Consider the following 23,744-nt stretch of genomic DNA (forward strand, 5'->3'; position numbering starts at 1 on the left):
AAAAAAAAAAAAAGAAGTTTTTAAGAAAGCTATACTCCATCTGTGAAGTAAATGGCATTTCATGCCTTGATTGAATCAAAGGATACCTTGTTTGGTCCATAACTCAATGCTATTGTGAGAAATCAAAAATGAAGTGAGATCTTCGAGTTCCAAATTCACATGAGCATTCGAAACATCAGAAATAAATAAATAACCATTGATGATCATATAAAAAAGCAAAGGGAAAACAAATGATCAAATAGTCTATGCAAACGCCACCATCAAGCCCAGAACCGGGCTGCTCCGTCAACCAATCGTGAAGGACAGCTGAGAGCGCACTCCTCTTGCCGAGTCGTCACTGGAGCAGAGGCCCCGCCCAACTCCCAGCAGAACTTTTTATGGAGTGTCCCAACTTTCATTAGCCGTCCTCAGCATTTCATTGGCTGGGGAGGGAGCCAATCGCTATGGCAGGAGAAAAGGGAATTAAATCGCAAATTATGGTCTCTGTAGTCCAGGGGAGAGAACGACAGGTGTGGATAGGCCGTCCACGCTCAGTGCTGGGATCTGGATCTGATTGCTTCCGTTGGAGGGGAACTGTAAGAATAACAGGAAGGTATTAATTAGGACTTAAGCTTGACTATTAAATTATTACTTTTATTATATGTATCATATTCATGGCATGCTATCCATCTTCACAGACCAATGTTATTTTAGTATTATTGATTTACAGTGTTAGTTTTTGTAAATATTTTGAATTAGATTTTTTCATATGATCTGTTTTCATTTTCATTTTAGTTCAAGTTTTAGTAATTTTGTTGTGTTTGTCATTTTTATTAGTATTTTTTCTTAAGTATGTCTATATTGTTTTTTATTAAGTTTTAGTTTTTAATTTATTTAGTTTCACTAATTTTAGTACTTCTACTTAAACTACACAAAAGTGAGGAATGTTGTTTTAAGGTTTTATTATAAAGTTTAACATTTTTTTAATATTTTATTTTATTTCAGCTAATATGTTTTGCACTTCAAGTAATGGAAAGATATAAATTTTTCACGTTTTGTTTTAGTTAATGATAATAACCTTGCCACAGACAATATTTTTGACCCCTTTTAGTATAAATGAACGTGCAAATTAACAGTAATGCATTTAAAATGGAAAATTAAAGTTCTAATAACCTGGAATACTCAGCTGGTACTGATACTTGACATGGATTACTTAATAAACTGGACAATATTGAAAGACCATTTTGCTATAATATAAACTAGTCCAAGAAGAACATCTACCAAGACAGACAGGAGGTCACTTATGTAGGATTAGGTTTAATGCACCAGTTCCTGTAAAAAATAATGTATAAACGTTCCAAACTCTGCACTGCTGCTATTGTCCAGCAGAGGATGCTCACATGCTTTTCTGAGGAACAGTCCAACAAAACAAAAGCCTTCTCAAAATTAAGCACAAAAGATTTGACGTCCACTAAAGGAAGAAGCGTAAGAGAACATTGTGAATTTAATGCAATGCAGAGCATTGAAATTATTAGTTCGTTAGCCTAATTGAAGAATACTGTTTTATTGCACTATAGCAATGCAGTGTTAATGTGAAGGCACAATAACAGAATTCAAATGTGTGGTCACAAGTGTGGAAATAGCTGGATAACTTACTTAACAGTTTGAAATGTGGCTCATCCATTCAGAATTTACCAAACCATTTATCATCCAAAAAATACTCCATGTAATTCACCAGTTTCCTTTTCAAGTCATGAAACTACATAGTATTTCAGAATATAAAATTATTACAAGACTATTTGGTAAAAAAAGAAAGACTCTCTTTCATGAGCTTCTTTCCAGCTGATTTCCTAATCTAGCTTTCTAATAAACATGCCACTGCATATGGATATGATTGGTTCTGTGAAAAATCACTTATGTTTCTCTTTTGTAAGTCTTTTTGGATAAAAGTGTCTGCTAAATGCACAAATGTAAATAAGATATTGGTTACCATGGCAATCTTAAAAGTTGGGAAAAGGCGGAATATATAAAATGTATATGTTGTAATGTATTTGATGGTTATGAATGGAGTGGGAAGGGAGTAAATTCTCAGCCATGCAATGAGCCGAGGGAGTGTGAGGAGACAGATGGTGTGCTGCTGCCATGCTGTGGATGGAAACTGTGTGGACAGGAAGTCTCACCTGGAAGGACAGCTTGGCAGGGCTGCGTGGAGCGATTGGACTGAGCGTGCTCCAGAAGTGTATGGTTGATGGCAGCGGACTCGGTGTCAACAGCACTGGAGTCTGAAAGAGAGAGGGAGAGAGAGAGAGAGAGAGAGTGAGAGAGAGATGGAGTTGAAGAGGTTGTGCATGTGTGTGTGTGTGTGTGTGTGTGTGTGTGTGTGTATTGTTTTCATCCAGTCTCTATTCACATCTTTTTTTGTAGGGTTATCTGGTAACACAAGCATTTATATCGCTCTGGCTTTGTTAAAAATCACATTGAGACTGTGTGAATAAGAGCTTGGTACATGTGAAGCATCCATTCATACCCCACAAACGCTATTGTTGCCTTAGACAAAAAAAAAACACTATTGTTGCCTTAGACAAAAAAAAAACACACAAGATATTTCTGATAATTATCAAAAGTATGGCATAAACGGAGATCTAGCTCTTAAAAACACCCAAGCACGACTCCTCTGAAAGACTGTAAGATAATGCTGAAACTCAGTCATTTAACAGTCATCTTTTGTGCCTTCTATGTGGTAAAAGACTGCATTGTGTTTAAATCAGGGCTGTCAACTGCTTAAAATAATTATTTTTTGAAATGTGTTCATGTGGGTTTCGTCTTAGTAATGCAATTGCAAGCAGCAATAATACAATTCCACAAAATAGTGCAAACAACTTAATTTTTAACAGAATTAAATGGATTTAATAGGCAAAAGTGTGCATTTTAAATATTAGCACATGTTTTAAACAACCACAATTCTGAACTGAATGGCTCACCAGGGCATGGGAGGTGATGACTGTGGGTGTTAAGGTGTTCGTGGCACTGCCAGGAGCCAGAAGGCTGTTCACCGCTGCATTGACCTTATCCAGTGAAAGTCCAGGGGGCAGCAGCGTAGACGAGGATGGCAGTTCCAGCACACGTGGCTTCTTTGATTTAGGAGGCTGGACTTCCCGCATGCTTGCTGGGAGGGAGGCTGATGCAGTATTGGTGTCCTCTGAAAACAGTTTTGAATGAGAGGCTAAAATTGACAATTGATTTTTAAGCACTGTGGGTTTTGTTGACCTATAACCATATCAAATAACTGTAAAGGATTGCTTGGAGTGGCTTATTGCTTTTATAAAAAGGTAGGATCAGCAATATGATAAAATACATTGTCATTTGATAATTTATTTATTATTAATAATCACAATAAACAATTCTTCTACCAAGTAATATACACTTTGGGGGCAGTAAAACAATTTATGGAAATTAATACTTCTATCCAGCAAATTACTACTTCTATTCAGCAAGGATGCATTGAATTGATAAAAAGTGACAATAAAGACATTTATAATGTTACAAATGATTTCTATTTCAAATAAATGCTACTCTTTTGAACTTTCTATTCGTCAAAGAATACTGAAAAAAATTATATATACGTTTCCACAAAATATAAAGCAGCACAACATTGATAATAATTTTTCACCATCAAATCAGCATATTAGAATGTTTTGTGTTTCACGTGATACTGAACACTGAAGTAATGGCTGCTGGAAATTTAGCTGTGCCAGAAATAAATTACATTTTAAAATATATTCTAATAGAAATGAGTTATAGTAGTAATATTTAACAATATTAAAACAACAGTTTTTACTGTATTTTTGATTGAATAAATCCAGTCTTGGTGAGCATAAAAGACTTTGTTCAAATACATTTAAAAAATCATACTGATCCCAAACTTTTGATAGGTATTGTAGTTAATTATCTTAAAAGTAGGCTGTTTTTCATTGCCAGGCAACCAATATTAAAATGGAACTTAACTGATGTCCCTTTTATAACTCAGACTAAAACGCTAATGAATGAGCTTCCACTTATACAAAGATTTGCTTGCAATTTATAAACAGTAAACCTAAAAACAAACTGCTACGAGCCTCACCAGCTCTTTTGAGTTCAACATCTTTCTAATGCATAAACGACATGAATTTTTGACTAACCAGGTAGCTCAGGCTTCTCTTTCACCTCCCCTTCTCCAACCGGCTGGACCACCGGCTCCACGCAGGGTGATAGAGCATCCACAGAGATTGGGGCATCTGTAACTCCAGAGACAGGCACTGTGGACACTGGCTGAATATGGCAAATAAAAAAATAAAATAAATAAAAAGCTAAAAATAAATAAATAAAATGCTAAATTACTCCAGCATTTCATTGCAACCAAACATGTTCAATATTTTTTGGATGATGTACACTTAGGATGATTTCTAATTGACACATCTGCTCACCTCAACATCTGTTTTGTCATCCAAATCGACAATCTCCAGCAAGTCTTCTTCAGGCGGGAGGCTGGACTCTTTGGGCAGTCCAACAAGCGAAGGCTTTATGACCACAAATACAGGCTGAGAGGGGTTGACGACACATTCTCCATGAGCTAGAGAAATGAGCGAGGTCAGAGAGCTGGGATCGGACAGGTAGATCTGGGGTGGGTCACCCAAATTCTGGCTCTTCTGTGCTTGAGTATTCTGTGGGATGAATTCAAAACAACATTTTTATGCACATAATTCCTAATAATAACAGTAATTAACATGGGTGTCAAATAATTGGATTGCAAGCAGTTTAGCCGATCTTTAAGGTATTTTCCAGGAATTTGGGTGCATAAGCTTTAAATCTGATGAACAATTTCCAGGAGGCTACAATGAGTGCTTCAATGAGCAAGGACTAGTTTGTAACTCATTTTCTTCCATAGTGTTACGCATTTTTAAGTGCAACAATAAAAATGTTGTGCTTTATTTTGTTCATTGGGAAAAGGGCTTGCTTGACTGACGCAATTTCTGACACTGGCGATGTGAATATAACTTGAACGACTGCCATTCAGTGCAATTTCATTAACGAAAAATATGAAGAAAATTATTAATTGACAACCTTTTTTCTTTGCAACATTGTTGACAAAAAAGATGAGACTAAAAACTAGTTTAAAACACACACAAGACCTCAGTGCTGACCGTAATAAATCCAAACATGGATTTCAACTATAATGTTTGTGACTGTGGTTGCTGAATAAATGCACTTTCACCACCTCTGTGCCACTGTTGTTTTAACTGAAAAAACAAATGAATATAATTTGGAAATATTGGAGTTAATATTAAGAATTTCACTGTTTTTGTTTTTGAGAGAAGCTTTTGAGTTTTACCAGTTTTCATTAAAAAAAATGTAAACATGTAAAAAGTGTGATCATTTATATGACAATTTAATAAATCTACATGAAGCCAAATAAACCATGTGTATGAGTTGACATTCTATTTATTTGTACTTATGGGTGAAAGTGCCATAATTCTGATGTACATTCTCAAATGACAACAATCATGATCAGTAATCACAGTAATAATTCTGAGCAAAAAACTGTGATTATCAGTTTAACCATTATGCAGCCTGACTAAAATATGACTTAGTTTTCAATGACTGAAACTAGATAAAAAATTCCAGACTTTTAGTCAACTACAACTTGACTAAACAAAAAACAGGATAGGTTGATTAAATATGCTAAAAACTATAAAGGACATTTGACACAGGAGTCAGGACTAACACTAAACCAAAAAATAGCTAACAAAATGAACACTACTGCCATCAGTGACATCACACTAAGAGATCAAAGACTGACAATTTTGCTTAAAGCAAGAAATCTTACACGATTCCCTAATGTTGTTGACACCATCATCGGTGCTAAAATGGCACAGCTTTAAGCATTTAAAGACTGAGTCTGGATGAGCGTTAAAGAGCAAATCCATACCGTGGTTGCAGTGGCAGATCCAGAGGGCGCCTGTGGGCTGAGGGCGGGTGTAGCACATGGGGAGGGGTGGGTCACTATCACCTGCAAATTGCTGCTCTCCATAGTCGACTGCACCTGAGCAGTTCCCTGCTGTGCTTCTGTCTGACACATTCGCATCTGCAACATATACATAAACATAATCAATGTGAATCAAATACCTTACACACAATGCGTCTCACAAGGTTTTGCAGGTTTTAACCTGTTGATAGCTCATTTAATGACACATGTCGTATAAGAGGATTTATTACAGAATTAAAAACATCAGCTCTAAAACAAAAACATGAAATCCAGAAAGAAGCTGACCTCATGCACTATGTGGTCCAGAGGAGCTGGTTTGGGGCTGTTGTCACTCAGGACATGCTCCATTTTGATGAATTTGGATGCAGTTTTGCAGGGCGTCTGTAGGGACTGGATAGTGAAAGTGGAGTAGAGACCAGACTTCATGTAATCGTTGCGGGAGCTGCGTTGCACTGAGCTAGGGGAGGAGTGCTGAACCTGCAGGCTCTTGGAGAGACATGAGTTGGTGGTGTTAGCACCTGTGTTAGATTTGGTCTGAATGGACAGCTCTAATTTCTCCCCCGTAGTGGCCTTCTGGGAATCCTCAGGTCCTTTCAGCCCATCAGCAGAGTTGGGGTCCGGAAAGGTCACAAACTTATAGACGAACTTCTGGCCGCTAACTTTCTTAATAATATTCTGTGGAAGTATGAAAGCTTGTTGAAAAGTGTCTAAACAATACTATGCACTCGACATTAAATCATGCTCCAAACTTAAAAGTTTTTCTATCCTTTTCATAGTAGTTAGACAGTAAAAATCCCAGAATAATTAATATTTATGGATAAATACTAGTGATGGACCAAAATATTGTCCAGGCTCATTAACTGGTTAACATCAATCGAGTAGTTTTGAGTAAATAATGTTTTATTTCATTTCATTTATTTCATATCACTGAATTGTATTACTGTATATCAATTATATACACTAGTGTTCAAACTTTGGGGTTGGTAAGATTTTTTCATGTTTTTGAAAGATGTCTCATACCCACTAGGGCTGCATATACTTGATTCAAAATATAGTAAAAACAGTAATATTGTGAAATATTGTTACAATTTAAAATAACTTTTTTATTTGAATATATTTTTTTATGTAATTTATTCCTGTGATTCAAAGCTGAATTTTCAGCAGCCATTACTCCAGTCTTCAGTGTCACATGATCCTCATTCTAATATACAGATTTGCTGCTCAGGAAACATTTTGTATTATTTTCAATGTTAAATACAGTTGTGCTGCTAAATACTTTTGTGGAAAATCATGATATATTTATTCAAGATTCTGTGATAAATAGAAAGTTCAAAAGAACAGCATTTATTTGAAATAGAAATATTTTGTAACATTACAAATGTCTTTACTGTCACTTTTGAACACTGTATTGCATCTGTGAAGAATAAAAGTAATAACTTATAAAAAAAAAAAAAACATCTTACAGGCCCCAACATTTTAAACAGTAATGTATATATAAAATAAACCGATTAAGTCTGTGATTCACATAATTCATAGTTACTCCTGCACATACTTTGTCATAGTAATAACGAAGTGCCCTGCTCAGTTTATCATAGTTCATGTTGGTTTTGTTCTTGCGCAGCCCCCAGAGTCTGGCTACCTCCTCGGCATCCAGCAGTTTGAACTCCCCATCCCCAGATGTCCAGGAGATCAAGTGCTTCTGACTCTGATCATCCAGCAGGTGTAGCAGGAACTGCCACAATGTAATGGACGGATCCATTGCTACAGGGCATAAAAAACAGACTATGATAAATGTGTCTGTAACCTACTGGTGCTTAGTATCATGTTAACAATGTGTAAGATTTGAAAAACCTCAAGTTAGTACTAAATAAACATAAAACAACCTGCGATTACTAACGTTTTCACTGAAATACACAACGATATACAGTATCTATCAGTTGTGATAAGGCCTGCTTGTAAAATATATAACCCCATAAAGCCATAAGTGCTGTGAAAACATGAGATATTGGTTTTACTAGCTATGTTTCTAAAAATACTGCATCAAATATACCTAGAACTCATTGTCATGAGAAGTATGTTCTGGAACTGAAGCCATGATAGAAAAAACAGCCTTTGTGGGATTTAACAGAATCCTACATCCACTGAAATCAAATTCACATCCTCAGTATAGTAAATGAAATCCTCTTTCTTTATGGTTGGACTGAGTAGATGAGCATAAATGGAGAGTGAACATTATATCTGCAGTGAAATCAAGGAAAAACAGGCAAGAATTAATGCTGCTACCGTCAGCAGAGGACGTGTATCACAAGTTCAGGAAGAACATGTTGAGAATGCAAATTAACCCTATTACCATCCCCATCCCCCCCCCCTATTTACGTAACTCATAAGCAACACCTTAGAAACGATCACCATGGTAAAAGCATTTAAGCAACCGTTTCTAAGGAAGAAAAAAAGACCCCGCCACCCTTTAAGCACACTGAACCAAATTAATCGCAGTGAAGTGCTGATGACAATGAAGGGAACCCGTTTCCATTTTAACCTAGCACATAAAATCTCATTAATTAATACCGTCATTAAATCGAGCTGTAAGTGATTGAGTGAGTGCATTCATTAGCAGTAAAATATATTTAATAAATGGTATCATTCTAGGACTGAAACACCAGAAGAATATCCTGTGGACAGCTTGTACAGCTACACACACACTAAGGCAAACAGGGGGTTTTACAAAACTGTAGTTCAGGATTTAAATGTCATACTTTTATCCACACTTACTCATCAAATCAACAACTCACTGCGAGACCCTCAGACTGCTGAAATTACTCATTTCCATACAGGTTGACCCCCCAAAAAAAGAAGTTCTGAAGACATCTCTGTAACACTTTCCATTACCCTTCCTACTAGATATACATACAGTAATTATGCATTGAGAACGTGTAGACTATTAGCAATTGACATTTTCTACAACTAATGTAAAATCACGGATTGAAAATCTTTTGACCAATAACAGCGAACGGAGAATAACTCTCAATGTTATTCATAAACAACATATTACATTTGAGATATGCCTGAATATACACATATTTTTAAGAAATCAATTAAAATCGATTGATTAAAAATGGATAAAATATGCCTAGTAATATACATATAATGAAATAACAATTAAAAGTGCTTGTGAAGTAAAGTGCACAGTACAATGAACACAAAAATGTGAGAAAAAATGTAATTTTCTATAGATGAACGATAATATCAGGACCATACCAGTTATCTGTCATCATTAATGACTGTTTTCCTGAATTGTATCTATCAATATTGGATATTTTAGATATCAGATTTCTTTAGTCAGCTAATTCTAACTATTTAAGAGACTTTAAATGTACTTTCTTATACATGTCTTACCTCTATTATAGCAACCTATCTGAATAGTTTATCAACTATTCAGTTCAAAATTAATCTTGTACATTATAATATTGCGATGTCTAAATTCCCTTAATCAATCAATTAGTTTTAAGTACAGACAGAGTTATACAAAAATAGTACAAATAGTGGATTAGAAAATACTATAGATTTTTCCACATCAGCTTGAATTTTATTATAGGTGTATCCCTAAATAAACTGCCATTGAAAAAATAAAGCCAGTTGTGTGAAAGAATGAGTAGCACCCCCTTTATAATGTAGCTGTATAATAAATTGTGTTTTTTTTTTAAATGAACGGAACTGTTTAGGCCAGTAAAACAAACAGCTTGATTTTCCCAATAGCACAATAACACATCAAAGCTTTTATGAATAACATATACTTCAATGGTGATTAATCATAAAAAAAAATCTGGCATCAGAATATACTGGTAAAAATAACCAAAGGGTCACCGTATTAAGATAAAAATGTCATAGTGAAGCCAAAAACAAAGAATCAGACGCACATTTGTCTTATTTACATGTTGATTATTCCCTAATTTTCCTTGCAGTGTTACATTCTAGCTGAAGAGCTCCAGTATGACTAATCAAGGGACTAACACTGCACAGCTTGCCTTGGTCTAATGCCTCATAAATCAGCCTGTGCATCTGAGAAAAGCAAACAAAGACCAGCACTGAACAACACAGATCTGTTTTTCCCCATCAGACCTTATTGCCTTAAGACTGTTCAGGGACCTCAATGCTCAATAATCAATTAACTTGAGTTCTCAGACTGCATGATGACTTATAGCCAATGAATGAATTGGAATCCCAAAGGAGGAGAGAGCCAGACAGGACTGTGATGTGAACAGAATGAATCCAGAGCTAAATTACCAAACAAATCCCTAAAAGACACTTGTATTAAGTGGGGCTCACGACAGTTCCTGGTGGGTCATCAAGGTGTCCACACGGTCTCTTTGGGTTTACATGAGGTCTGCTGGTTAACATCAGATGACACTGGTTTCATTTACACAAACACAGTAAAGAAATGCTGACATATGCATTGCACAATCATGTCAAATCAAACAAGTTCTTATGCATTTGATTTAAAGTTTTCATTGCAATTATAAAGGGATTGTTGTACATTATACAAAAGGGAGCGAATGATAATAATAATTAAATCACTTGTTTAATTTATAAACCACCTTTCCAAATACAAGAACAAACATCCACCCTTGCAAACTAGCTTGTTTGACAGCTCAAAATCTAAATATTTAATGCACAATAAAACAATCAAATGCAATTCTGTTAAAATTACACTCGCTGATGGTTGATTAGTTCAGAAATAACCAGGAGGCAAACAAGTCTGCCAAACACTGTATTTGATTCAGAAACAGCAGCATGTGGACACACTGCCAGACATTTGGCTTGCAAAACATTTACTCAAACACAGATGAAGTGCATCAGGCTTCCTACAGGTATGTTAACCCACCCTGACCAAAATAAGGTGTCAATCCCACTCATTTATACGGTTCCTTAATACTTTTTGGACAATCACATTGATTTGAACACCACGTTCTGACTCACACCAGGATTAGGCAGCGTGTACGAATAAATTGTGAATAAAACAGAGCGAGATGTGAATGTATTTGGCATTATTTGACTAACGAGCACTTTATTAAACTCTAATGCAATCACTCCTCCATGTCCAACCTCCTTGAAGTGGAATAAAACTTACCGCAGATCAGCGGGTTCGACTCCATCTCTCCCAAATAAATGTGTTTATGGGCAGTTTTATTCTTTGGAGATTAATTCACGTCCATAACTGTGCTTGCTGGGTGTCAAAAGTCGGTGGTTTAATTGCGTTTGGTTGTTATGTAACACATGCACCTCTCCCTCCATGTTAGTTGACATTAGCAGCAAAGTCGCTAGCTCGCGTTAGCTCAGGCTGCCTGCGCGTAACGTTACACTGTTCCTGTCAGACGGACTGAAGACTTCTTCAAACGTCAAAATACTCCAGTAAAATTGACCAGGGCCGCGTTTAAACGGTGGAATGTCACGCCCTGCCTTTAAAACAATACGGTAACAGTAAGGAGGGGTTAATTCCAGCGTGGTGGACGGTGAGGGAGGGCAAATAAACCGAGACCCCGATCAGGTCCATCCACTTCGGCGCGAAGCGCGCGAGCTTCCCTCCTTCAGCGCGCGGTGTCCAAGCAACGGACTGGCTGCACTGTCAGTTTAAAGAGCTCAAAATAACGCGGAGGTAAAAGACAGAGCGCTCCCTTCGGAAGTTTTTTTTAACAACAACAACCTCTGCCTGGCTTTCCCCCGTTTGCTTCCTGTTTCCACGAGCGCCTCGACTACTTGTTTCTTTCTTTTTTTTTTTTTCCACCTCTCTTTGGTCCGCGAGTCCCCGTGCGGCCGTGACGTCACCGCACAGGCATGACGCGAGTCGTCTGTAGAGCAAAATGAATGAAAGAGAGCAAACTTTTGTGTGTTGCCGTCTTCTAGTGGAGAGACCTTGGTGCTATTTTATTCAGCACCAAGGTCGAGTGAAAATCTTTACGCAGAAAAAAAATACATATGAGCTCAAATCATTTTGCGTAAATTCTCTCACACACAATAACAAGCGCGATCCACAGGTTGTTGCTGCAGGACTGCGCTGAAATGTTGCTTGCACTCATATAACACAATGCAGGGGTTTTCCAGGGGGCCACAAGAGTGCAAATATAAAATTGTATTTACATTTAATAAAAAAAAACAAAAAAACATTCAAATAAAAATATTAGTTTGATTTGAGTGAGTGAATGAATGATTAAATAGAAAACTAATAGGCTACATCTAACTGTAAGCATGAAATATTTAATGCAACATAAAAGTATTTTACAGATATGTATGATATAATTTTTTCCACAGTATAAATTGGGACTTTACACAGGAAAACATATAGCTACGTTTACATTTTAAGATGGGGGTCTGTCGCACAAGGATGATATTTGGGGGTTCGTGGCATCTAAAAGATTGAAAACCTCTGACACAGTGTATAATCAAAATAATGTCAAGCATACATACTGCATATGTAATACAATAATACAGGAAGCATAAATCATCTTTTATTTGATGCGCTGGAAATCATATGTACAAAAAAGTTCCATCTAACTCCTGAATTATATATCATTTTAAAAACGTAAAATCTGCAATTCCACAGCCAGTGCTGACAATGTCACATTATAATAATTGTATAGTGTGTCATTGTGCCCAAATGCGGCAGTGAGTCTTTGTACAAAGAAAAATAATCTATTTCAGGAAGCAAGTCTTAGTGCTGCCACAATTCAACATCCAGTTTCCATGGCAACTGTTACTAGTGTGACAGGGTAGCCATCACACGGATGCTGCAGAACCTTAAAATTAACCACTGTCTTCATCAATCAGAACAGCTAAAATAGAAGTTCAATTAATGATCGATCAATTGCCACGTAATTCATTGAAGGTGCAATCTTGAATCCCAAAAGTAGCACGCACGCCGTTTGAAAGCATTTTATCGAACGCCATACTCAAAGACAGGATGAAGAACTGATTATGTGGACAGGGTAATCTATACATAGTTTGTGTTCTTATTATTTGTAGATTCAACAAGATACAAACAAGCTTCTAAGCTAAAGTTTTTATTCCAGAATCAATCTGTACTCACATTTTAGATATACATAAGGATTGGCTTCATAGTATAATTTTGTGGCTTGTTGGAAATTAATGGTAGAATTCTTATTTCAGTTAAAAAGTCCTGTGTTTTATAAAAATGAACATTTATGAACAAGATAACACCAATGATGTCAACAGATTACATGACTTTCTTCATTTACAATAATACAATCTCAATACAATTAATAATTTGCTTGGCATATCTAAAAAAGAGAAGCCTCTTACATATTTATTTTTCATATAGACTGTCTAATCTTATATGAAGAAGTTTATAAAGGTCATTGGTTAATGTATTGTGTGTACAGTGATATAATTATTTAAAATGATTACAATGACACTGACAGTTGTACCGAAAATGTATTTATTCAGCAAACTTTTCAAAACAACAGTATAACCTGTTAAAAGGCAATGTTCCTCTGAACCTGGCTGCCATAAAGTTCACACTGTTTAAAACAAACATTACAGTCATATGTGCAAATTTAATACACTGTGCTGTGATTGGTGTACTGTACTAAAACACCTCTCTCCTTCTGTCCTCTGGAAGATCTTTCAGACCTTGCAATTCCCTCAAACCCTATGAAAACAGATTTTTTTTAAGCATCACAATGAACTAAAAAAAGTACAAGCAAGTAAACTGTAATGATTTGTACCTCCAAAACCATGCGGATGTTGGCCTTTATCTTTGCTGCATCTTTGGTAAGGACCTCAGTATACCTGAAATTTTCAAATAATGATGAACGTCTGAACATCTCACGGTAAAATATATATATAAAAAAAGGCAAACATGCATATTACAAAGCAATCAAAAACCAAAAGATAAAACCAAATGCTCTCTTACTCCGTTAGCTGATTAGTCTTCTTTTCTATGAACTTCAAAGCCTCTGCATGTGTGAATTCGACAAAGAATCCATATCCAACTGCCACATATATTTTTGATGCATCAGGTCTAAAAAGGAAGGAATCCTTTAGGAGTTTGCCCTTTTTAAATGTTAAGACAAAGGCATTGACGCACAGTACACAGACATCAGACTTACAATACTTACACATGAGCCTGCACATAGAAATTGCAGCCAAGGTCAACATCCGTTTCGAGTTCCTTGCTGTCCGTTTCCTAAAGATGAATAAAATACGGCAAAAGCAACATATTATAATACACATCACTCAATACAGAATGAGAGCAAGAAAACGACAGAGACAGGAAATAACAAATGCAAATAGAGATAGGCAAGGTTACATAGCAAAAAAAAAAAAGAATGAATAAAAAAGGACAGAGATAAAATACCTGAATGCTTTTAATAGTGTTCTTCAGCTGAAGGTATTGTGCCATTTTCTCATACACAGCATCTCTTTGCTCCAATACTTTCCTGTCAGAGTACAGAGTTAAAATAATAAAAGATCATTTTTATCCAAATATTTTTTATCTTTATATATATATATATATACATAGAGAGAGAGAGATTTACATATACATATAACATACACATTATCATGTAAAATGGGTATTTATATGGAACCCAATGGCACTTCAAATAATACCATGGTATTTCGATAGAACATATTTAAAGAAATCATGGGATTACTATGGTGTAAACATGCTAAATAGCATTGCTATTGCAGGTTTTACACCAAAGCTTAATCTCAAGCGTTGATACTTACTGTAAGTCTCGTTTCAATACTTCGTTGATAAACGTCTCATACTGCAAGACTTTCGCCCCAGGAGTCATGATATGAGAAAAAAGATGGTTGCAGATCGACTAATATAGCGATATTTATTTTAATCGCAGTCTGTTTCTAATATTAACGTGAATCAGAAATCGACAGCCCGTCGCTGGGATGATGCAGGGATAAAAAGCTTACAGTTGACAAATGAATTTGTTTTAATAGAAAATGCTCGACTGTGTCAAGCTAACCTTCTTTCAGCCTGTCACGTGGCTCTCCACTTGTTTACAAGATACACGGAAACGTCTTCGAAACCGGAAATTGCGTTAAGAAAATATATATACATTTTATATATACATTTTATATATAAATAAGACAAGTCTATCCGTTTAGTTAAAATAAAATAACAACATAAATGCATCTCACAGTTCAAAGTAGTGATGGGACTACACGAGCGACTCATTCCTGCGAATCGGTTCTTTTAAACAATTCGTCTCAAAGAACGAGTTAAAAACGTTTCTTTTACGATATGACGTTATCCCCGACATCCTCGCGTGGTTTATTACATGCTCCAAACGTGTAATAAAACTGTTTATATGCACACATTACTGCTTACTTTTAAAACGATATCTATTTCGTTTACACGTGTTAAAACTGTCACGTTCAATAGAGACTCGGTTCAGTGAGGACTCGATAAGCGCACAGACCGATACAGTCCAGTTCGTGCATGAATCGATTCTATAGTTTCATTTAATAGATTCGACTCAATAGAAGGATTCGCTCACGATCGAACTTCGCTACTAGTTCAAAGGTCAAAAAGCAGCTGTGCATATGGCGCATGTTCATGCAGCAATGTGTCGCTACTGTCGTATAAAAGCGCAGTAGTTTTACCATAGTTTGACTTTTCATCGTGTTGGAATTTGAGTATTAAAATAAACTTTAAAAGTGTCAGATAGTTGTCGCGGATAGTTTTGGTGTAGGAAATTAAATGGCAGGTCCAGAGCTGCTGCTAGATTCCAGTATTCGCCTGTGGGTCGTTTTGCCCATAGTCTTCATCACATTCTTCGTCGGAGTTTTGCGGCATTATGTCACTCAACTGATTCATAACGAGAAGAAAGTGGATCTGCAGCAGGTGTCTGACAGGTGAGATGACTGATTCATACAGGTGTTTAACCATAAACATCTTATCAAACTCACAACATATAGACTACTGTAATTCTATATTAAAAAAAAGTAGTAAAAACATGAATGTTTAAAATGCCATCTATACAAATTCTAATTATATTCAATACTTCATTTTAATAAAAATAATAATTAACCTAAAAATGCTACCTGTATTTATCTTTATAAAGTTGTCTTGGAAGAACGTTGATGAATGAAATTTCGTCTATAAAATTTTGTTCAATTATATTAATACTATATTTTGCTAAAAATTTATTATTGACTTAAATGTAAAAATGCTGTCAGTCTTTATAAAGTTATTTTGGCAAAATTAAAAGTTTTGATTGCTGAGTAAATTATATTGTCAGTGAAATTGGTTAAAAATACTGTATGCAAATATGTATTCTGGATATCAGGGAATAAACAGGTATAATTAATGATGCAAAATCCATCGGAATTAAAAAGGAGACATATCCTAAATTCTCAAATTTTGCCCAAATATGATCATTAGATCTTTTTTAATTTGTCCCAATTACAAAATATGGAAATACAATGAATGTGTTTTATTTCTTGCAAATATATTAAACCCTAGGCAAGTTCTTCTTAAGAGTTTAATTATTTAGAGCTTCAGGAAACATTTTGAGGAAAGAATGCTTTATAATCTACATTGGAACTGTTGCAGTTTATACATAATCATTGCAAATTATTTTGTGAACGCATATACATTTATCCATTTTAATTCATTTTAAATCACAGCCAGGTGTTGCTGCGCAGCCGCATCCTGAGAGAAAATGGAAAATGTCTTCCCAAACAGGTACTGATTACTTTATGAATAACAGTTCCCAGCATATTTTAATGGAATACATTTATAAAACTCCATTTACTTGTTTGGGTCAATGATCAATAATGCTGTCCCATTTCAGTCATTTGCCATGCGAAAACACTATTTCAACAACCCTGAGATTGGATTCTTCAAGAAGGTCAAAAGAAAGGTGATCCCCAAAAACCCCATGACCGGTAAGAGCTACTTTAACATCCTAAAATTAGAAGGAATGACTTACTATGCTTCATCATATTCATAACATCTTGCATCACCTGTCCCAGACACCAGCATGTTGACGGACATGATGAAAGGGAACCTGACCAATGTGCTGCCAATGATTCTGATTGGAGGATGGATCAACTGGGCCTTTTCTGGTTTTGTCACAAGTAAGAGCTTTTGTTATTTGTCAGAATTAGAGGAATAGTTCACCCAAAAATGAGGATTTGCTGAAAATGTACTCACCAACAGGCCAAGATGTAGAGGAGTTTGTTTCATCATGGGAACAGATTTGGAGAAATGTAGCCATTACATCACTTGCTCACCAATGGATCCTCTGCAGTGAATGGGTGCCGTCAGAATGAGAGCTGATAAAAACATCACAATAATCCACAAGCAGTCCACACCACTCCAGTCCATCAGTTAGTAATGTCTTGAGAAAAAGCTTCATGTTTGTAAGAAACAAATCCATCATGTAGGCATTTCATCTTTAAACCATTGCTGTAGTCCATAATCTACAATAACGCTTCCTCCGGTGAAGAAAATCCAAGCTCACTGTGGAAAGTGATATTATGGATAGAGAACTTATTTTAGCTGAAAGCAACGATTTAAAGTTAAAAACGTCTGAATGATGAATTTGTTTCTTGCAAACACAAAGCTTTTTGCTTCACAAGACATTAATTGATGGACTGGAGAAGATTACTGTGATGGTTTTATCAGCTGTTTGCACTCTCGTTCTGACGGCACCCATTCACTGCAGAGGATCCATTGGTGAGCAAGTGATGTAATGCTAAATTTCTCCAAATCTGATCTGATGAAGAAATAAACTCATCTACATCTTGGATGGCCTCAGGGCGAGTAAATGTTCAGCAAATTTCATTTTTGGGTGAGCAACTCCCTTAAAACTATAAACTATAAAAAGGATCTAGTGAGCATGTGTGAATGTGGTCTTCTTTCTAAAACAATCATTTGTAAGTGTGATTGAATTCAGGGGTGTAGGAAGTGTGAAGGGAGACATTCTAAACCTTAACAGCCGGCTCATGAATTTTAATTGGGTGATGTAACGTTTGGCCAGTACATTCATAACTCATTTTCTGAAAGGCTGACGTTGGTGAGTGGGCTCCAACCATAGTAGGATTACCGCATATGCGTTTGTTCAGTCCACTGCTGATGCAAGTTGTTGACGGAGGCTTCTGTTCTCTCTTAAAGCAGCTACATTTGCTTTTTCTCTGCGTTACCAAACAAAAATATAATGACTATTAGAGGATGACTTGGAAATGTCTAAAAGTTGTAGTGGCTGCTATTTGTCTGATTAAATCTCAAGTGAATGTTATTTGAAATAAAAGTAAGCTTGTAAGAGTTTAAATGACTTTGGTAACAATTCAGTTTATTTTTTGTGCTGCTTGTTTCCCCTTCAGCTAAAGTTCCATTTCCTCTGACTCTGAGATTCAAGCCCATGTTACAGAGAGGAATTGAGCTGATCTCTCTAGACGCATCCTGGTACAGTATTCACATGTGATGTGTTTGATTTGTTGCCAGAAGCTGAAAACTGTGAATAAAATCTGAATTTGATGCTCGTATAGGGTCAGTTCAGCATCATGGTATTTTCTCAATGTGTTTGGGCTCAGAAGCATGTACACACTCATCCTTGGACAAGACAATGGTTGGTTGTTTCTGATATTTAGACCTTTTTATGACTTCAGTCATATTATATTATGCATTATTTTAATTAGGGATGCACCGATATGAAAATTTTGGCCGATACGATAACCGATAATTCTTTATTTTTGAAAGCTGATAACCGATATGTTGGCCGATAAATCTATATCCAAATTTTTATATACTTTTTGAGAGCCTGATTACAAAAAAGATCTCATCATTAAAACCCACATCCCAAACACTTCAACATAAGCAGCCTAGTTTGAAAGGTGTATGTTTTAAAAAATAATTTTACTCTCCCATTACCAAATTTAGTCATAAAAAAGTCTTACAAATAAATAAAATAATGCATAAATAATGCAAACAAGTCACTGGACATCATTACACGTGTAAAGGATATGGTGGCCGATATATCGTGCATCCCTAATTTTAATATAATAAAATAGTTATATAATTCAATGAATATTACTATATTTAGATTACAATTACCTAATGTGTTGTATTGTATTAAATGCTATATTAATATCTGTGAAATTCAGATTACTTTCTCAGCTATTTAAACCAAAAGTTGTTTATTTTCAGCTGCAGATCAATCAAGAATTATGCAGGATCAAATGACGGGAGCCGCAATGGCGATGCCTCCTGATCCTAATAAAGCATTTAAGGTGAGTAGAACATCATTTGCATAAATTAAACCATTTATATGTGACCCTGGACCACAAAACCAGTCATAAGGGTCAATTTTTTTAAAATTGAGATTTATACATAATCTGAAAGCTGAATAAATAATTTTTCCATTGATGTGTGGTTTGTTAGGATAGTACAATATTTGGCCGAGATACAACTATTTGAAAATCTGGAATCTGAGGGTGCAAAAAAAATCAAAATATTGAGAAAATCGCCTTTAAAGTTGTCCAAATGAAGTTCTTAGCAATGCATATTACTAATCAAAAATTAAGTTTTGATATATTTACGGTAGGAAATTTACAAAATATCTTCATGGAACATGATCTTTACTTAATATCCTAATGATTTATGGCATAACAGAAAAATCATTTATTTTGACACATACAATGTATTTTTGGCTAGGTCACATATGTGATGTAAATCATTCTCACTGTATGAATTTATTCTGGGACAAACATGCACATCTGAGGAAAAAAAAAAACACATGCCAGCAGTTATTTGTGTTTAACACAAATTTAGTTAAAGTTAATTGTTTTTGGGAATTCAGCGCCTACAGCCCCAGTGGACAGACTGATGCATGCAACAGCAGTGCCGATGTGCAAACGTGGTTGTTTTAATTTCATAACCTCATCATCTTAGGATAATTGCGAAACCTTAAATGTTGCCGTTTTGAAGCTCACATAATTACAGGACTATTGAAACATTATATTTCTTGAGGAATGCAGATAGTGTTGGGTGCAGTGAGTCAGTTCAGTCCTCAAACAGGAATAATTATATACTTGGAGAGAGAGAGATAATGTGGTCATCATTTACTTACCCTCATGCTGTTGTTGTTGTAAACCCGTCTGGCTTTCTTTCTCCTGCTGAACACAAAAGGAGATGTTTAGCAGAATGTTCACACTCTTCTCAGATGTGTAAAGCTCTAAACGTATTCATTACCGTTGTTTCAGAGCGAGTGGGAAGCTCTGGAGATTGTGGAGCACAAATGGGCCCTGGAGAACGTAGAGGAGGAACTCGTGTGTCAGGATCTGAACTTCAGAGGAGTCTTTAGCTAAGAACTACAGTAAAAACTGACGACTGTCAGGTGCAAATCACCAGTGCTGTTAAGATGGTTTAATTCACAAGCAGATGGGATTCTTAACACATGACATCTACAATATGTCTGACATGTTTTTGTGAACTGTGAGCGTTGCACATGAACATTTAATTTGTTGTAAGCACAGTATAGATCTAAATTTTCTTCATTTTTGCCAGTGTTAATATACAGAATTTCTCATGTCTTAATTGTGTATTTATGTTTCTAAAGTGTTCTTAAAATGTCAGTCTCTATCCGGCAGATTTTCTCTAGTGTGGTTTGTAATTATAACAAGTTCTTTATTTACAAGCCATTATTTCAGTCAGAGAGATATTATAACAGCAAATTGAATGTAAAACGGATACTATTTTGGTAACTGTACAAGAGATATTTAATAATTTAATAAACATTATATGGAACCCTAAAGGGAGGAGGAAATCAGTTTGTGTCTTTGATTGAATCAGACGAGAGGAAATGGTTGGTTTGTCTAATGTTTGTGAATCACACAGAGGTGAGTCAAATGTTTAACACTTACACTGAAAATACTACATACTCGATATTCAAAACTCCAAAGCTTTTATTTGAGAACTTATAATGTTTAATTTCTATACAAAAAATGCACCCACAATGCAAAATCACAAATTTGATGTGTTATACTGTGAAATGGGCGTTTAGAAATTTGTGTAGCATTGACAGACTATTTCTCAAACCAATTGAATTGCTGTAATATTTCAGTTATTTACAGCTGACCATCTGATGGATTTCACTGAAATAATACAAGCATGCTCGCAGGTCACACAGTAGCTCTGATAAATATCTGATTGTAATATTATAAACATGTTGCATTTAAGAAATTAAGCTGTGCTGTATGTGGCTTTCTGAAGCTGTTGATTCCAGCACTAGTAAATTGTTTTAGAAATAAATGCTAGAATGAAGCCATTTAATTACTGTAAAATAGTCAAAACTGAAGCTCTTTTTAAACGGATCATTGCATTCATTAAACCTTGTACAAAATGGAAGACTGCAGATGAGTTATATCATTTTTAAAAACAAACTGTCTATTTGTAAAGCAGACCACAAGAAATTTCCCACCAGCTCTTTGTCACAGGTTCGTAAATCTCACAAATCCAGGCAAGAACATAACGGGTCATTTTTAATTTACAAATACTATCATGATGTATAGACATTTTCATACTAACAGAATTTTGGAATGCTAAATTGTCATGAAAATGTCCAAATGCTTCTTTTTCGAATAAAAAAATATTATTTCATATTGTTTCCTTTGTTTTTGATGTCTTTTGTTCTGGACAGGTTTGTGTTATTATATTAGAACATACTGAAGTTATTAAGTGCTCCTCTCACATACAGTGATATATTTATATAAATCTCATAGAACAGTGCGATAAACTATGTCCATTAAAATCCAAGAAATGCAATAAAGCAGTCACTTAATGGGAAGTGCAAATGAAAAGCATTTTCTATAAGATCTTTACGCAGCGGGCCAAATTAATTACAACACTGTGAGCAGCTGAGAAATGTTAATATGAACCGAGGGAATGCATTTCCCATCGCCAAAAGAGCCAAGCCTCCTTTTATTCAGAGGAAAAACAATGTAAATGGAAGCCAAATGTGTCCAATCTAACCTCGACTTTATAGTCAGCATTTATTCATATCAAAAGATGTGTATACAATTATATATTCAATCTATAATTAACAAAATAAAATGAAAGCTCCCACATTCCCAGCATCTGATCCAAATGATCAAAGATAATACAACATTTATTACAATACAAAAATACTGTACAGAGGTGCCTTAAAAATCATCCCGTAAAGAGCTCTATCCAGAAAGCACTTTGCTGAAATATTCTCATTGCTCCAAAGAGTTCGTTATAAATTGCACGCAATTAGTCAAAAAGAATGTAATATTTAAATCTTGCTGTGCACTTCCTTGCAATTAAAATAAAAAAGCAAATTCTCACTGGAAAACAGGCCTCCGTTTGTGTCCCGCAACAGAGTGGCTTTTCCCAGACCTCACGACAGATGGAAAAAAAAAAAATTACAAGAATGAAAATAAAAATGGAAGATCTTTAGAAGCCGCTCTTTAGAATTACAATCTCTCACTCCACATTAGCATCTAGCAATTACGAAAATAAATAGTTCACGAGTGAGTGGACAGAAAGCTATATCTCATTTACCTCCACCTATTTCTCCACCCAAGATCTCAGAAATCTGAAGCAGGATTTCTGAACATGACATCCCTGATAAGAGAAACCTCAACCGTCCCTGCTGAAAGCGCCCATGATGAACGTCGCTGCTTGAAACAATGAGATGGAATAAACTGATTCATGATGCCAAACGGTTGTACGTTCAGATCAAACATCACCACTGTGGACAGCAGCTGAGCTAGCTCAGGAAAAAATAAAGAACATGTTGGTGATCATGAACTGCGGCGCAAACCTCATTCTCCGAATTCTCATAGTCACTGAAGCGCCACAGACAAATCAGTGCGCGATCTCTGAATCCGCCGCTACCAGCCTAACCCGTTTCCTTGAGTTCGTCATACAGAAACAAAAAAACACATAAATCTACATTCCCACCCCATGATGCTCGTGCACCAGCCTGAGAGAGGTGCCCCTGCCTCGCACTTCCTGTCGGAGTCAGAGCAGAGGCGGAGGTTCAAGTTTCTGTTGATTAAGATGATCGGCAGTATGCGAGAAAAGATAACAGAAATGGACAGAAATCAGTCCGTCTCCATGCTGACACAGGAAGAGGCTCCATCCATGCCATCGTGGGTCTGGGATGAGACGTGGTTCTCGGGCTGGCTGGAGGAGGGGACGGGTGGAGGGACGGTGGGCTGGCGGATCTTGTCTTGGCGCTGGTAGAACAGGAGGTAGGCGGCACTGGTCTACAGGAATAGAGGGAGAGTAAACATTACAGTGACCAGTGACTAACAAACCTGAATAAAAATATTTAAATCATGACAACTCTCGGAACATTGTAGCATGGTGATGGATATGACAATGTTAATGTATTTGGTCTTGGCGGAACGGATCTGCTACGCTGCTGCTGAATTGCTGCTGCTATTGGTTACTGCTGTAGTTGTAGATTATTGCTGCTGCTGCAGGCAAGTACAGGAACTTGCTACTGCCAATGCATATGGCGATACGGTGCCGTGAGTATTTAAGACATACTGCTGCTGCACAAATAGCATATAAAATAACCCCGTAGCAGATCTACACAGGTGGAGCTGGGGAAGGCGGAGGATTTCAGAGAACTCTGAAAGCACACTGCAGGAATCTCAAGTGAATGCAATACATTTAGACCACTTAACTTAATGATCGCTATCGGGATGTGAAGAGACTTTCAACCAGCAT

At 36.1% G+C, this 23,744-nt stretch overlaps 4 protein-coding genes across 5 annotated transcripts in view; 1 reads left to right on the top strand and 3 right to left on the bottom strand.

The window, feature by feature from the left end:
- Positions 1–6: 6 nt before the first annotated feature.
- Positions 7–11,837, bottom strand: LOC107743099 (ETS transcription factor ELK1). Its single transcript, XM_016556213.1, has 9 exons — positions 11,130–11,837; positions 7,554–7,762; positions 6,287–6,676; positions 5,945–6,100; positions 4,443–4,679; positions 4,158–4,287; positions 2,961–3,178; positions 2,160–2,261; positions 7–573 (listed from the first exon to the last, which is right to left on the bottom strand). The coding sequence occupies exons 1-9, from the start codon at positions 11,152–11,154 to the stop codon at positions 475–477; spliced, it is 1,566 nt and encodes a 521-aa protein (XP_016411699.1). The 5' UTR covers positions 11,155–11,837; the 3' UTR covers positions 7–474.
- A 1,607-nt stretch (positions 11,838–13,444) lies between these two features.
- LOC107743136 (protein UXT-like) lies at positions 13,445–15,052 on the bottom strand. Its single transcript, XM_016556259.1, has 6 exons — positions 14,747–15,052; positions 14,373–14,454; positions 14,134–14,201; positions 13,929–14,036; positions 13,741–13,804; positions 13,445–13,664 (listed from the first exon to the last, which is right to left on the bottom strand). Exons 1-6 carry the CDS (start codon positions 14,812–14,814, stop codon positions 13,602–13,604), a joined length of 453 nt encoding a protein of 150 aa, XP_016411745.1. The 5' UTR covers positions 14,815–15,052; the 3' UTR covers positions 13,445–13,601.
- A 685-nt stretch (positions 15,053–15,737) lies between these two features.
- LOC107743102 (ER membrane protein complex subunit 3-like) lies at positions 15,738–21,600 on the top strand. The gene is made up of 8 exons (XM_016556217.1): positions 15,738–15,892; positions 16,667–16,724; positions 16,834–16,927; positions 17,015–17,119; positions 18,368–18,449; positions 18,533–18,612; positions 19,191–19,273; positions 20,246–21,600. The coding sequence occupies exons 1-8, from the start codon at positions 15,738–15,740 to the stop codon at positions 20,348–20,350; spliced, it is 762 nt and encodes a 253-aa protein (XP_016411703.1). The 3' UTR covers positions 20,351–21,600.
- Positions 21,601–21,872: 272 nt separating this feature from the next.
- Positions 21,873–23,744, bottom strand: part of LOC107743100 (ubiquitin carboxyl-terminal hydrolase 11-like) — a 30,254-nt gene continuing 28,382 nt past the window's right edge. For both annotated transcript variants that reach the window (XM_016556215.1, XM_016556214.1), the window contains one exon: positions 21,873–23,275. In XM_016556215.1, coding sequence (XP_016411701.1) covers positions 23,111–23,275 — 165 coding nt within the window. In that variant the 3' untranslated portion in view covers positions 21,873–23,110. The remainder of the gene's footprint in view (positions 23,276–23,744) is intronic.

This window comes from Sinocyclocheilus rhinocerous, unplaced genomic scaffold, assembly GCF_001515625.1.
Source record: "Sinocyclocheilus rhinocerous isolate Xijiao unplaced genomic scaffold, SAMN03320098_v1.1 scaffold797, whole genome shotgun sequence".
Classification (NCBI taxonomy): Eukaryota; Metazoa; Chordata; class Actinopteri; order Cypriniformes; family Cyprinidae; genus Sinocyclocheilus; species Sinocyclocheilus rhinocerous.

Coding starts and splice junctions, on each gene's coding strand:
- LOC107743099 (XM_016556213.1), bottom strand. CDS start 11,154: ATGGAGTCGAACCCGCTGATCTGCG. Junction 6,677..7,553: donor TTCGTTATTACTATGACAAA/GTATGTGCAGGA, acceptor ATACTTCCACAG/AATATTATTAAGAAAGTTAG. Junction 4,680..5,944: donor GATCTGCCACTGCAACCACG/GTATGGATTTGC, acceptor TTCATCCCACAG/AATACTCAAGCACAGAAGAG.
- LOC107743136 (XM_016556259.1), bottom strand. CDS start 14,814: ATGACTCCTGGGGCGAAAGTCTTGCAGTATGAGACGTTTATCAACGAA. Junction 14,037..14,133: donor TTCTATGTGCAGGCTCATGT/GTAAGTATTGTA, acceptor CTTCCTTTTTAG/ACCTGATGCATCAAAAATAT. Junction 13,665..13,740: donor ACATCCGCATGGTTTTGGAG/GTACAAATCATT, acceptor CTGTTTTCATAG/GGTTTGAGGGAATTGCAAGG.
- LOC107743102 (XM_016556217.1), top strand. CDS start 15,738: ATGGCAGGTCCAGAGCTGCTGCTAGATTCCAGTATTCGCCTGTGGGTC. Junction 18,613..19,190: donor CATCCTTGGACAAGACAATG/GTTGGTTGTTTC, acceptor GTTTATTTTCAG/CTGCAGATCAATCAAGAATT. Junction 19,274..20,245: donor ATCCTAATAAAGCATTTAAG/GTGAGTAGAACA, acceptor CCGTTGTTTCAG/AGCGAGTGGGAAGCTCTGGA.